The sequence below is a fragment of the Acipenser ruthenus genome, chromosome 7 (genome assembly GCF_902713425.1).
Source record: "Acipenser ruthenus chromosome 7, fAciRut3.2 maternal haplotype, whole genome shotgun sequence".
Classification (NCBI taxonomy): Eukaryota; Metazoa; Chordata; class Actinopteri; order Acipenseriformes; family Acipenseridae; genus Acipenser; species Acipenser ruthenus.
In genome coordinates, this window is record NC_081195.1 from 22,280,548 (window position 1) to 22,296,068 (window position 15,521).

At 42.7% G+C, this 15,521-nt stretch overlaps 1 protein-coding gene across 3 annotated transcripts in view; it reads left to right on the top strand.

The window, feature by feature from the left end:
* Nucleotides 1-6: 6 nt before the first annotated feature.
* The window catches only part of LOC117415931 (pleckstrin homology domain-containing family G member 2-like), a 34,319-nt gene continuing 18,804 nt past the window's right edge, over nt 7-15,521 (top strand). The window contains exons 1-4 of one of the 3 annotated variants that reach the window (XM_059026641.1): nt 7-798; nt 6,444-6,523; nt 10,523-10,953; nt 14,551-14,651. In XM_059026641.1, coding sequence (XP_058882624.1) covers nt 6,475-6,523; nt 10,523-10,953; nt 14,551-14,651 — 581 coding nt within the window. In that variant the 5' untranslated portion in view covers nt 7-798; nt 6,444-6,474. Of the gene's footprint in view, nt 799-6,443; nt 6,524-8,320; nt 8,401-9,280; nt 9,422-10,522; nt 10,954-14,550; nt 14,652-15,521 lie in introns of those variants that run through there. The other 2 variants (XM_059026643.1, XM_059026642.1) reach the window with 2 other exon arrangements.

A 15,521-nucleotide genomic window follows, 5' to 3' on the forward strand; every position in this document is an offset into this window, starting at 1 on the left:
GTCTCCACAGTTGCAAGTCCTCTTCCTTGCGGAAAGAGAGAGAATTTCTGATATTCTGTACACTCCTATCGCCTAAGTGCTGTGAAGCAAACTTTTCTCATTCATATTTGGGTCGTGCGCTTGTTGCATTGTTTTTTTTGATTAAAATGGTATTGGGTTTTGTAAAAAGAGATAAAAGATAAACAAGCAAGAAATGACCAGTTCTCAAAATATTTATAAATATCCAAATAATAATAATAATAATAATAATAATAATAATAATAATAATATTGTATGAAAGGTGTATTGAACAAGCAAAAACTTATTATTATTATTATTATTATTATTATTATTATTATTATTATTATTATTATTATTATTTTAAGTTAGATATTAGAACGGGTTAACAGTTTTGCACAGACATTAAAAAAAAATACTGTTCGCGTTTTATGTGTTTTACTAAACAACTTTTTTTTTTTTTTTTTTTCTCAAAGACTTCGGAAGGACTTTTAAAACGGACTTAGAGAACAATTCATACCAACAACCGAGGACTGTAATTTTAAACAATAGCACTGTGAAAAGAAGAAAAAAATCTTTGTGTGTTCAGTTTTGGAATGCGCTGTTCAGAAGGAGACACGATCTCGGATGTTGGGTTTTCTGGCGAAGTTGTTGTCTGAAATGCGTTGAATTTGAATCCAGCTGACTGTCCCAAAATCACAATATCTAAAATGCTCATCACTGAAGCTGCAGGATAAAGAAAATCGGTCATTTGGTTAAAAGGGGGAACGTTTGATGCCTCGGATTACGCCGCCTGTAAAGGTATGTGAAAGTGGTTCTTTTGTGTCATGTTTTTTTTTTCTTTTCATGAATTACAGTACTGGAATCGAAGATACTCACTTTATGTACCTGATGTTTGGTGCTGTGGTAGTTTGTTTGAATGCAATATCGCTTTTTTCTTTACCCATGCAATACATACGTTTGTTGTTTTTGTCCACTCTGCTGTGGGACTTTACTGTTTTAAATTGTATAAACGTCTTAGAACTGTAAAGGCTGAATATGCAATACATACTTTTATTAGATTGAAAAAAAAACACCAAAACCGTGTACAAATCTGCACAAAATCCAATATGAATAATACAAAGGAATTTTGAGTTAGCGTGCAACTCGCTATGGTAACATAGGAAACATTAAAATCCCCTATCATTTTTTTTTTTTTTAGTTCTATATACATAATCACAGCTGATTTTAATTGACGATATGTTAACTTTGTAACCCATTTCCAGCAACTTAAAGGGACATTTTGACGTTTATTTCTTTCAGTTGTTCAGACAGCCCCTCTCCTCGTCTTCAACCCCACAACTTATTTAATCGACGATGAATATAAAAACGGTATTCTTTTGAACGTAACGGAATTTGCGTTCCATGCACGCGAAGTAAATTTTAAGTTTCTGAGAAGGTGCGCGAGATGAGGTAACGGTCTTCTTGAATAGTGATTCTCTGTACTGGTCTGGCATAGGCATTGGCTTTGGGTTATAAACGACAAAAAACAAACAAACCGTAAAACACAACACAGCCGCATTTCATTTGAAAAGTATACCCTTAGCGGTCTGAAACTGCACAGTACTTTAGTGTTTTTTTTTTTTTCCTAGAATGTCTCCCGGCTTCACAGACAAGTGAATTAAAGTACAGACGTCTAGATTATACTACCGTGTTTTGGCTTTACTGTAATTTCCTTAAACAGTTTTATATGTGGCGAATAAATTCCATGAGCACAGTATTTGCCTTAGCATAAAACAGTGTCAGTATAGTAACTGAGAGACAGGTAGGATTCTTTTTTCATTAAATATAAATGTGAAATTATACAGTACAGCACTTTTCAGTTCTGTGGTAAAATAATACATACATGTACATAAAAAAAATCACTGAATTCGATATAATACTGCAACTGCATACAGCTTATTTGCTTAATCATGTACGTGATGATATGGCATATTAAAAAAAAGCTGAAAAACAACAAAGCTGGAATATGCCGCTAACCCCCTATCGCTGCAAGTACTCTTTGTTCTTCAAAGAGTACTGTATACAAACTGGACCGTCAAGAAGGTCTGACTAAGCAGCGGGGGGGAATAGCGAGACACACAGAAGTCCTTGTTAGGGTGTAATGTTTCTGTGGTTTGAGATCAGGTACAGTCACTCAGCCCTGGAAGGCATCCAGAATCTGTATCATGGAACTGGAATCTTACATCATTTAAATCGCTCTGTCTGATTGGCTGAGGAGGTTTTTGGCAGTTTGGTTCAGGAATCCCCCCTCCCCATCTGGAGTCCATGTAATAAATGCCTCTTCTGGGAAGACAGTTGCTATCACAGCCACAGCTTTCCTGCTAGGTGCAGAGAGGGGAAAGTCTTGGGAATCCAGGGAAACCTGCAAAAACTGAAGGAGTGTAATTGATGACCGACTCTCTGAATTGCCGGTACAGTAAGGTCTAATCCCAACACCCTGACCCTGAGCATGCTGGGATGCTTTGTAGCTTTGCGTCTGGCAAATGAACTTGAGAATGCTCTGTGCTTGTGAATGAATGTTTATTGAGCTGGCTTTACCCCAGAAGACCTTCGCAAACACCCTGTGTCATCCCCTCAGGAGTTTCTTCCAGGAATGGAAACAAGACTCCTATTGCATAGCAGTTTTGACCGTTCCAGATTTTTGTTCAAGCTTGATTAGACGCGGTGCATATACTTTTAAAAATGTATGTATTTTTCATTGTGATGTAATTTTGTTTTCTGGTTTTCGTATGAAACACAGAATTTTGTGGGGCCATAATTCCAGAACTGTTTAAAAAAAAAAAGCCATGAGGGTTAAATGAACCCACTGTGACGGATATGCAGGTATTTTCCATTTGCTCTGGGTTTTTTTTGAAGGTCAAGTTGTTGTGTGTGTCCAATTTTGCTTGTTCTTTCTTAAATTCCTTGCCCTTATTTTCCTGCAGATTGCGTGCATGCAAAGTTGTCACGAGACCTGTTGTGGGTTGCTGAGCCGTGTGTCTGTCTGTTAGTCTTGTGTTTCGTGGTAGATTACACTGTGGTCTCAAAGCCATTGGAATTGGTTGTAACTAACGAAATGATACTTGAAATCTTTGTGGTTACAGAACTCCCCTTATTTAATGGAAGTCTTATTTCCATCCCTGAAAATCATTTAACAGGTCAAACTTTTCATCAAAGCTGGAATCAGTCTGTAGGGTTACCAAGAGGAGTTGTACCAATTTATTTCAACATCAAACTCCTGGCTCCTGATCATTTCAATGTTAATTATAGTAGACTTCATTGAGGGGAGCTCTGAACCCCAGGACTGGGTGCAGCAGCAGCAGCAGCAGCAGGGCTAGTGTGAGTTTGTAACCCTGCTCAAACTCCTGGCTCCTGATCATTTCAATATTAATAATAATAGACTTCATTGAGGGGAGCTCTGAACCCCAGGACTGGGTGCAGCAGCAGCAGCAGGGCTAGTGTGAGTTTCAAGCCTGCTAACAGCACTCTCTGTGCTAACTAGCTCCTCACAGACAGGTTTATTTATATCAGTGGGTAAAGACACACAAACAGATAGCTGTCGCCTGGAAATACAGGGCGGGACGACTCTTCCATTTCTGTCATGTGTTGGCTCTTGCAGGCAACTTTATTGAGCTTCAGAGAGTCAGTTTTGCAATCTTCCTGTATTTTTCTAGGCCTCAAGAGAACTCAACCATTGTTCTCCATATCTGACTCAAATGCAGTACAAAACAAGCATCACTGACCCCCCCCAGTCCCTCCTCAGCTCTAACCACTAGAGCCACACTGCCTCCCTCCCTCCCAGTCCCTCCTCAGCTCTAACCACTAGAGCCACACTGCCTCCCTCCCTCCCAGTCCCTCCTCAGCTCTAACCACTAGAGCCACACTGCTTCCCTCCCTCCCAGTCCCTCCTCAGCTCTAACCACTAGAGCCACACTGCTTCCCACCCTCCCAGTCCCTCCTCAGCTCCACTAGAGCCACACTGCTTCCCTCCCTCCCAGTCCCTCCTCCTCTTTTAGAGTGCCGCACTGTGCAAACTGTGCGGTTGATTGCTGTAGGCAGTTTCTGATTAGCCTTCTCAATAGCAATTCTGTTCGTCAACACTTTCCACACAAAACATGCACACGGGAACCTTTGTTCAGCACAGCGACTTGTTGTCTGACGTAAAACAAGCGAGCCCTTTAAAAAAACAGAGCGGTGATAAACGCAGAGAGAGAGAGAGAGAGACAGAGAGAGAGAGAGAGAAAGAAAGAGAGAGGGAGAGAGAGAGAGAGAGAGGGGGAGGGGGAGGGCATGCGGCTGGTGTTTTGTCCTGTAGGAAATGTGAAAGTAAGCTGGAATAAGAACAATCGGTCCCTTGAAATGCAGCCTGTACTGTTGCTGTATCAGTGCCCTGGGATTTGATTTATTGCTGGTATTGTTAACATCTAGGTTTGTTTTTGTTTCCTTTCCTTTTTTTTTAAACTTTGAAACTGTCCTACTAGAGGCAAGAACAGAATAACTGGGGTTCTGGGAAGCAAATATTTTGTGCCCTGGCAATAGCAGTGTTTGTGTTGCAATATTCAAATACTTTCAGGGAATACCCTGCAGTTTACATATCCTTATGTCAAATCAAACCAAGTTGAGCTGACAAGCTTATTACCTATACACATTTGTCAAATGCAATCAAGCTGGTAGTAAAACCTGGAATGGGCAAAACTGCTACGCGACAGGAGTCTCCTGAAGTTTGTAATCTGTACGGGAGGGGGTTAATTTGACCCCAGATTAACCTTAGTTTGCTTACAAGTTTGTGTTTCTAACCCTAATTAGCACCCCCTTCCTAAAACCACATCCCTGAGAGGTTTGGAGAAAAAGTTGGCCACAGACTCCATCCTGGAATTCCGGGAATTTTAGAGAATTTTTCCCAAATGTGACTCTGGAACCACAGAGTATCACTGGGAATTACTCAGCGATTGCATCATGATGATGATGGTGTTGAGTGGCACAGTGGTTTTTTCTGGAGGTTTTTTTCTGACGTCCCAGTCTAATGCTGGAATGCACACCATTATGAAATGCTCTGAATGTGCCGTGTGATTCAAGCGTTTACTGGCCAGGCTTTTCAGTGTGGTAAAGCATATTCAAAAACATGACCGGCTACACTGTGGTGAATCAGTTACGACAATGGGAAAAGCAAACTGCAAAATTACAGTACAAATTTACCCCTGGGACTGCAATAGGATTATTTTTTTAATAAGGCTAGTAGTTGCAGAATCGTTGGTGTGTTTTCTTGTTTGAAATACAGGGGGCGGGGGTCAGGGGTTATCTGGGGTCAAGGGTCATTGTTTAGGATTTGCAAGACACAAATCCTAATTACCTCTTTATCTCTGGATGGATGGCTGTAATTGATTTTGATCATTTTTCATTTGTGTTGGAATTCAGTCCTGGGAAAAATGATTGTAGTGTAGTGCTGTTTATTGTGCTTTAGCAGTATTTCAAGGGTAGAAACTCACACTAGCCCTGCTGCTGCTGCACCCAGTCCTGGGGTTCAGAGCTCCCCTCAATGAAGTCTATTATTATTAATATTGAAATGATCAGGAGCCAGGAGTTTGAGCAGGGTTACAAACTCACACTAGCCCTGCTGCTGCTGCTGCTGCACCCAGTCATGGGGTTCAGAACTCCCCTCATTGAAGTCTATTATTATTAATATTGAAATGATCAAGGGGCCAGGAGTTTGAGCAGGGTTAGATACTGTAATAAAGTCCAGAGAAGTACAGTAAAACATAAAAAAGAGAACACTTCTCCTAAGGTAACACCCTTGTGGTGAAACAGATTTTTCTCGTTGTAAATGCTCCGTCTAAAGGAACCGGAACTTCTCTTTAGAGAAAACCTTCTTGGCACCGCCAGGGATTCGTTCACAACGGATACCTTACTGTTTTATAACCTGCTAATTCATCATCATCAAACTTAAGTTAAAATGGTTTATTCAGTCTTTTCAAAAGCGACTTGTCATCGCGAGAGCGTCTTCAGGCACACTGATTGGTTTATAAGTCTTTCCAGAACCGCCCTCATATCATTGCCTCGTTGTGTATTATGATTTCCACGAGTGCAAGCTCTTTGACAGTTAGTTTATTAACGTTAGTTTGTCTGTTACTTTATTACTGTAGTTCATTAACATACACTAGCCTGTTTTGCTTTTACCTATTCACTTCATTTCATATGCTGATGCACGTGCGTCACGACAAGTAATACATAAGTATTTATTCATCAATTGATTCATATTGTGTCTGGTGGCTAACTCCGTCTTTGAGAACGCTTCGGGTAAGAGAACGCTTCGCTTGATTCCTGAGGGGTGTTCTCTTAGCCAGACTCTACTGTATAACTATGGAATAAATGATGTTATTACGCAATATTATTTATTTGTTTTCTTTTTTGTGTTTTTGTTTTCTCAGGATTCCTGGTCGTGATCTTTTTTTTCCCATCATGCCTGAGTGGGCGCACCGACTCGGTGAAAAGAAACCCAGTAAACAAGGTGAGAGTCCAGCCCACTTTGGGTTCACTTCCCCCGTTTCCATCAGCCAGAAGCCTGCCCGCTGAGAACCACTCCAGGCTGTTGTAGCACGTTGACCTTTTCACGTGAAAATGTTCCAGTTGAACTAATTCGGGGGTGTCATCCATAACTATTCAGCACTCCATGTCGCTGAATTTTGAAATACTAAAAGAAACTTAATAAATTCAGCCTGGACTGGATACACCGCAGCGTTTAGAGGAAAACGATCTCTTTCTCCTGGAAAAGTGGCTCCTTAGTGGATTTACTTCATGATGTGTGAATAAAACAATGCGTTGTTGGGATAGGTCTGGGGCTACATCAAAGGTAAAGTAATGTCTTCCACTGAAAAAGACTTCTAGTCGAAACGTTTCTCACTGAAATGATTACTTTTAGTCTCAATTCTGAGGTACATAAAGACTAAAATACTTGATTTCCCTGTCCCTAAGTTTGCGGTATGCAGAAACTCTCAAATACATGTAGTTTGATTTGTAACAGTTTGAGGGACAGATGGATTGTGCTTGAAGTTATTCACGTCATTTGCACAGCGCCTTGCAATGCATGCAGAACCCTAGGTGTAATATGCAAAATATTACCGTGTGGTGAAAGCATCTGAGCAGATTGAGGCTTGGTGCAAGAACATGACCTCGATTGTGTCATGGTGTTTTTTTTCTATAAACCGTGATACTTTCTTTGAGATTGCCACATGTTATAGCTACAGTATTGCTTGTTTTGTATGTAGATATCGTATCACGACCTGCGTATTGGGCGGATTTTGTAACTTGGATTCAAAATGAACGATTTGGCGTCCGAGCCTCTTTTGGAAACAAACACACAGAAATTCACATAAGCAGACTATAAACATACATAAAAGATTCACCCAGCTAGACAAAAGACTACTATTTTAGGGTAAAATGAAATGAGAGAGAGAGAGGTGTAGGTGGGGCGGGTGTTTAAACGTGTTATTTTGGTGCCCACACAGGAGCATCTCATTTTGGTTCAAGGGCTTTATTTAAAAAACAAAACAAAACCAAAAAAAACATCAAAGGAGCCATGTTCTGAAGTCCGGCCTAGTCTAAGCGACGGCACGCCAGCCTTTTCTCAGAACTCCGGCCTACTCGCTTTCTTTAATCCCGTCACCTAGCAACCGCAAGGTAGCCTTTCATGGGAGCGTTGGATGCTACTTCAATGCAGCAGAAACACAAACACACAGACACTGACAGATCACTGTACTGCCACAAGGCATACGACTTAGCCCGTGTGATCTGTTTTCACAATGCCCACCGATACGGTGAGAGTTTTGATAGTGGGCGAGACTCAAATGAATGACCCTAAATGCGATTCTTCTAGGGCCCTAACCCTAACCCTAAGGTAGGTGTGTTTTGAATGAACAACCAGTTTCAATCTTAAACTCGCCGTTCAAATTCTCTCAGCTGAAAAGTCTGTGTTTGTACAGCAGTGCCAGTCTTTTTGTTTCCCAGATTCTGATCAGCTAAGGAATGTCCTAGCCCAGCTTACTTTTGATTTGCTCAGTGGTTCTGTAGCTCTGTGGACTGTGCACACAGCTGATAGTGAGTGAATATTAAGAGCCTGCTTTGAGATTGAGGAACCGTCAAAGATGGGAGGGGAGGATGTTGTTAAACAGACGTCTTACCACACAAAACAACAGTACAAGAACAGGAAGCTGTGTTTAGCACAAGACAGGCTTGCGCTCCCACCCTCTCTCTCTCTCTCTCTCTCTCGCTCTCTCGCTCTCTCGCTCTCTCTCTCATTGAAATAATTTCATTCCACCAAAGATGATAGGCAGAATCACAGTGCAAGCCAGGGCAATGACAGCTTGAAGTGTTTTCAAGTGAATCCAGGTGATTTTTAAACATATTAACAATGCTTTTAAATCTTTATTTAATGTAATACCGAGACTAGCTCACTGTTGTAGACTCATTTTTTTTCTTCTAGTTCTTTGCAGACTTTCCTTCTAGATCATTATGTTGGTTGGTTTTTGGTATGGTTTGGGGTGTAGTTACACTGGTTTACAGAGAGAAACTGGGGGATTAGTGGTTGAATGGGTAGTGTTGACTGGTTTTGAACTGGTTTAGTTTTTGTGGTATACTGGTACGTTCATGTAAATGCAGTGCTGTGTATATATATATATATATATATATATATATATATAAACGTATATTTAAATGTAGAACAGCTTTGTTGACAGTCCAGTTGGTTTGCATTCCTGAGTGTAGCTGGGTTTATATAGAAACCTTGCAGAAACACTGTTTTTTTTTTTTGTGAATGTTTTGTCTAAATTTGGATGTGTTGTTGTTCTTTGGGTGCTGCAGCACTGTGCTTCTGAGAATAGCAAGTTCAGTGAGACAGGAAGCAGCTGACTGCTCGTTTGTGCACACCTCTGCTTCTCCTCCTCCTCCTTCTTCAAATTCAAATGTCAAATCTATTTTATTTAACCAGAATAGAGCCCCAGATCTCGTTTGCAAGTTTTGCAAGCTGCTCAGTGACTTGCAGATGGATGTTCTAAGAACACTGCGACACAGACAGTTCTGAGGTGGCGTTCAGATCCTGAGAGGATGCATGGTCTTCCAGGGTCCGTCCGCGTTAGGAATGGACACTTTTCCTATCGGAAGAATCTTCTTCTGTTTTGAGACCTGCTTTGAAACGTGTATAGGGTGTCTCATAAATCAGGGATTTTTAGGTGTAATTGTATTGATTGTCTCTCCTGTTTCTAGGTAAAGCTGAAACAGGGTGGGGCCAACCGATTTAACAAATAACATCCTGATCTGGGTCACGGATGATCCAATCTATGATGTCTGACTTGTGGTACAGCCTGTATAAAGATAGAGACTTTGGCGTGTTGTAATTTTGTGATGTTATCAGGTGGGTGTGTTGAAATAAATAAATGACATTGTGGTGGATGACTGTCTCGTGCTGGACTCGGATGGGCAGCTGTGCACCTCTGTGGTTTATTGAGCTTCCTGTTAGCAGAAAACTGCAGCTTCTGTGCAATATCAGCACCTTGCAACGATCCGGTAGAGCGCTGTGGGGGAGAGTCAAACTGAAATGATGATGCTCCTCGCATTATTAAACAAGCTATGTAGCCTCCTGTTTGATTCTCCAGGGATTGAAATAAGACTCCTGTTGCGTAGCAGTGTCGCCCGTTCCGGGTTTTAATACAAGCTTGATTCGCCACAGTGTGTAGAGGTAACAAGCTCAGGTGTGTCTGATTAAACTGATAGCAAAACCAGGGAATGGATTAAGCTGTCATGCAGCGGGAGTCTCGTTTCTATCCCTGTTCTCAAATTTGGCAGAGAAAATGCGTTTGCAAAAAAAAACTGTTTTATTTTCCAAATTGGTACATAGAGCATGCCCCATGAAATGTCCTGCAGCACTGAGGAGGCTGCATGTCTCGGGTGAGCCCCTCTGAATGGTTATTTATGACCGGCCTCAGGAGTGAAATCAACACAGTGGCGCTCTGTTTGCGCTCATAGAGTATTCTGTTTATATAACAAGCACAGTGTATAGAGAGGCATGTTTAAACCTCAGTTAAACACTGGGGGGAATCGCTTTTGCTGAGACTCGGCTTCTGCTTTGAGAAATGCAAACTGTACACTTGAACTGTTTCGCTTCTAAAGTTCACATGTGAGGTTTGCTCAGGACTCCCAACGAAATGGATTGGGAAAGACGTTGAGAAACGTCACAGAGAGTACCGTTGTGTCTTGTTGCATACGCCACCATTGCAGCGATGGCAGTAAGACTCCCGGTGCATAGCAGTTTAATCCATTCCGGATTTTACTAAGGTTTTCATAAGACACACCGGAGCTTGTTATCTACACACTAGGGCTAAACAAGCTCTTAGTAAAACCTGGAATGGGTTTAACTGCTATGCACTAGGAGTCTTGTTTCCATCCTTGGCCTTTGTGTGGAAGTCAGGTGGTACAGAATCTAACCTGCCTATCTCCTCCCCCCCCCCCACCCCAGCTCCCCCTCGCCCCTCCTCTGTTTCCTCTCTGGGTGGTATCGTCGCTAGAATGGCTGCTTCCGAACCACTGGCCGGAGGGAGCTGCACATCGGTCAACACGGTCTGCTCGGACAGTGACCGTCCGGTCAGCCTCAGCTCCTCTGCCTCCTCCGCCTCCTTCGGGAGCGGGGGGTCCCTGGGAGGGTCTCTCCCCTACGGCAGCACCCCACAGTACCCCACGCCCCAGCGCAACGGCAGCGACATCAGCCTGGACCTTACCCCCGTGTCCCAGCTGGAGCTGAGGCCGGCAGGGGTCCTCCCCAGACATCCCCCCTCTCCCTGGGCCAGCCAGCAGGAGGGCCGGGCCAAGCTGACCAGGGAGGAGAGGGTGGTGCTGGAGATCGTGGAGACGGAGCAGGCCTATGTACGGGACTTGAAGAACATTGTGGAGGTAAGAGGACCTTTTATAAAAGGCGAATTGCGTGGGGATTTTGCTGTCGTTCCACCTCCACCCACCAAAGCTGTTCCCATGGTTTAACATGTGCGTTTACCGTGGTTTATCATGCTTGTTTTGTAGTGAGAAATGGTAGGGTTTTTTTTTTTTTTTTTTCAATCGCTCTTCCTACAGTGATTAAGAGGACAGATCTCAAACCCCAGTGCGCTAAAAATGTTTTAATTTTACTGAGTTTATTCATGTGCTTCGATTGAGTTTGTCTCCATGCCTCATGCTAGCTCTGGACTTGGGCAGACAGACAGACAGACTTGTTAGGGTTTGATCTGAGATCTGCTGCAGATGGAAATGAACAAGTCTGGTTTCAGACCTCTTTCGAATCGATCCCAGTGGCAGGTGGAAACACGGATTTGAACCCAGACTAAAGGCATTACCCACTGAGTGATCTGCAGCCCCCCTTTGCCTCTGACTTTCTTCCAGTCTGTCTGTCCCTGTCTGTGTGTCTGCTGAAGATGAATGGGTTGAACAGATTAGTTCTGTCTGTGCTTGGAAACAGAGTCCCGGTGATTTGGAGTAAATGATCCTGACACGCTTGTGATAAACACTACAGCCTGCAATTGAAAAGCAAATAGCGACTGAGCGCTGTGTCATTTTATTTAGAGTACGGGAGAAGGATAGAGGTGGAAAAGTCATAACTCTTTAAAACTCTGCTATTCAGCCAAACTGGAGCTCAAGTTTATGGTTCCTTTGGCTCGGCTCACACACACACACACACAAAAAGCAGTCTTGAATGTTTTGTTAAAAGCTGCTTCGCGGCTTCATGTTAGCCAATAAAAACCACAGGTTTGGACGTGTTTCATCGCTTCAGCGTTTCCTTTTCTCGGGAACGTTCATAGGTGCCTCCCCTTGTAAAAGTTTACCACAGTAAAGTGTAATAAAGCATGGTCAATCATAGGCAAGCATTGTAAAGCACAGAGAGGTGTGGTAAAGCATAGGGAAGCATTTTAAAGCACAGAGAGGTCTGGTAAAGCATAGGGAAGCATTGTAAAGCACAGAGAGGTATGGTAAAGCATAGGGAAGCATTGTAAAGCACAGAGAGGTCTGGTAAAGCATAGGGAAGCATTGTAAAGCACAGAGAGGTCTGGTAAAGCATAGGGAAGCATTGTAAAGCACAGAGAGGTATGGTAAAGCATAGGCAAGCATTGTAAAGCACAGAGAGGTGTGGTAAAGCATAGGGAAGCCTTGTAAAGCACAGAGAGGTATAATAAAGGTGTGGTCCATCAATAATCATCCAGCTCCTAGTAGCTAGTTGATCTCAAAACCATTTGATCTGAAGACATTGAGAAACTTTTTGTTTTCAAATTTTATAATAATTTTTAAACTAATTTACAAGAGTATGGTACCATAAGGGATTGGGTCAAGTGGACAAATTAGTGCAAAGACTTTTTGTGTCAGGGTCTAAAAACTAAACAAAATGCATTGAACCAGAATTCAGCCAGGTGACCTCCAACGATATCTTGAAGCCTGCTGCTTTCCTAGCAGCCTCTTCCCCAGGCCTGTGCACCCTTACTGGGAGGGCTGAGTGAGTCAGGGGGTGTCTTACTAGTGGGTAGCAGGTCAGAGGAGATGACTTTTCGTGAGACAGACGCTCAAGCCAGTTTCCCAGGGCAGAAAAAAACTAATATAACCCAAAAGCACAAGGAGTTGACCTAGTCGTGTGTGTGTGTGTGAAGCTCTGAGTGTGTGTGTGTGTGTGTATGTGTTTGTGTGTGAAGCTCTGAGTGTGTGTGTGTGTGTGTGAAGCTCTGAGTGTGTGTGTGTGTGTGTGTGTGTGAAGCTCTGAGTGTGTGTGTGTGTGTGTGTGTGTGTGAAGCTCTGAGAGTGTGTGTGTGAAGCTCTGAGTGTGTGTGTGTGTGTGTGTGTGTGGAGCTCTGAGTGTGTGTGTGTGTGGAGCTGTGAGTGTGTGTGAGTGAGTGTGTGTGTGGAGCTCTGTGTGTGTGTGTGGAGCTCGCTGTGTGTGTGTGTGGAGGTCTGTGTGTGTGTGTGTGGAGCTCTGTGTGTGTGTGTCTGTGTGTGAAGCTCTGAGTGTGTGTGTGTGTGTGTGTGTGTGTGGAGCTCTGTGTGTGTGTGGAGCTCTGTGTGTGTGTGGAGCTCTGTGTGTGTGTGTGTGGAGCTCTGAGCGTGTGTGTGTGTGTGGAGCTCTGTGTGTGGAGCTCTGTGTGTGTGTGTGGAGCTCTGTGTGTGTGTGTGGAGCTCTGTGTGTGTGTGTGGAGCTCTGAGCGTGTGTGTGTGTGTGTGTGTGTGGAGCTCTGTGTGTGGAGCTCTGTGTGTGTGTGTGGAGCTCTGAGCGTGTGTGTGTGTGTGTGTGGAGCTCTGTGTCTCCGTGGAGCTCTGTGTCTCCGTGTTTACATTGCTGGCTCAGTGTGCAGATCAGTGGTTCTTTACACAGGGAGCAGAGGGGTAGTCTAATTAGGAAAGAAATATACAAGGAGGAAGTGTCTGGATATCGGAGCTGAGAGAGAGTTTGGAGGGACACTGTGAAACCAAACTGTATAAGAAAGTGAGGCGAGAAAAGTTTGAATTGGATCCAAATAATCTTTTACTGCAGGGGAATTTTCTTTCTTTCTTTCCTTTCTTTCTTTCTTTCTCTTTCTTTCTTTCTTTCTCTCCTTTCTTTCTTTCTTTCTCTCCTTTCTTTCTTTCTTTCTCTCCTTTCTTTCTTTCTTTCTTTCTTTCTTTCTTTCTTTCTCTTCATTCTTTCTTTCTCTCCTTTCTTTCTTTCTTTCTCTCTCTTTCTCTTTCTCTCCTTTCTTTCTTTCTTTCTTTCTTTCTTTCTTTCTTTCTCTCTCTTTCTCTTTCTCTCCTTTCTTTCTTTCTTTCTTTCTCTTCATTCTTTCTTTCTCTCTTTCTTTCTTTCTTTCTCTTCTTTCTTTCTTTCTTTCTTTCTTTCTTTCTTTCTCTCTCTTTCTCTTTCTCTCCTTTCTTTCTTTCTTTCTTTCTCTTCATTCTTTCTTTCTCTCTTTCTTTCTTTCTTTCTCTTCTTTCTTTCTCTTCTTTCTTTCTTTCTTTCTTTCTTTCTTTCTCTTCTTTCTCTTTCTCTCTTTCTTTCTCTCTTTCGTTCTCTCCTTTTTCTCTCTTTCTTTCTCACTGATTCTTTTTTCTTTCTTGCTCACTTTCTGCCTTTTTCTTTCTTCCATTCTCTCTTACTGCTCCTTTCTTTCTCTTTTTGTTTCCTTCTTTCTCACTTACTGCTTTCTTTCTTTCCTTCTTTCTTTCTCACTTTATTTATTTATTTTTCTTTCTCTTTCTCTTCTTTCTTTCTTTCTTTCTTTCTTTCTTTTTCTTACAGCGGTATGCCTATGAAATATCCCAGCTATCTAATCTAGTGTGTTCTGCTCCTCTGGGTTCACTTTGTGTATGACTTGCAGTCGTCACATCCTGTGTGGCCTCAACAGAGCTCTCTAACATCTGTCAAAGTGCAGCTGGTACACCAGTGTGCAACTGTTAACCTGTCCCCCCTGCAACACCCCCTAGTTGATGTAAACACCTACAGGAGTAAATGCTTGACGTGTGACTCTGGTCTGTTGTGTTTTCCAGGACTATTTGGGATGCCTTATAGACTGTGGAGACCTGCCATTGAAGCCAGATGAAGTCAGCACGCTGTTCTGCAACATAGAAGATATTTATGAGTTCAACAGGCAAGGGATGTTTTTACATGTAGCTTTCCAATAGGCAGACGGGGGGCGCTACAGTGGCACTGCAATCTGTCTGTGCACCACACTGTTCTTACCTAACCCTTGCTGAGAAGTCTTCAATGGCAATGCAGACAGACAGTGGCGCTGCAATGGTACAAAAAAAGGAGGCTCCAAGGTAAAAGCATAGCAAGGGTTAATAAGGCATAGCGAAACCAGGGTGAACAAAATGTTTTGTACTAGCGTGGGAAAAACCTTGCAAATCTACTTTAAAAAGTCAATAGAAGCAACTGTCAAACTGTCAAATATAGGGACATTGAAACCTGTATTAAGTATTAAAAAAACCGTAATGCAAGGACAGCAACCTTGTGTGGTATATTTTGCATAAAATGTAATAATAAAATATGTAGAGAGAGACAGGCACATCATGAAAGAATACAGAAACGCCTATTAAATATAAGAAATTGGAGGACCTGAAGATTGAAAGCTCTGGCCCCTCATTCAACTCCTGACTCTGAACTCCAGTGCAGGCAGGGGGGTAGCTGGAGCTGCTTGGGTTGTATCTGGAGCGATTGTGGGTTTGGCTCCAGCTTTTACTGCGACCAACAGGCGGGTGGCTGTGTGTGGGCTGGAAGAGAGAGGGAGAGGGAGAGGGAGAGGGAGAGGGAGAGGGAGAGGGAGTCGATCACAGCTGTCTGGTACCACTCCACATTTTTACCCCCCTCAGACTCACTGCAAAACCTGACTGTTTTTAATTTAGTTCCATCCATGTTGCTTTAAAACTTCGCCCTCCCTCCTCTCCTGTCAGGACTGCTAGTCTGGGTTTGATCAGCCCAAGTATATAGGTAACAAGCTCAGGCGTTTAAAGTCGTAGTA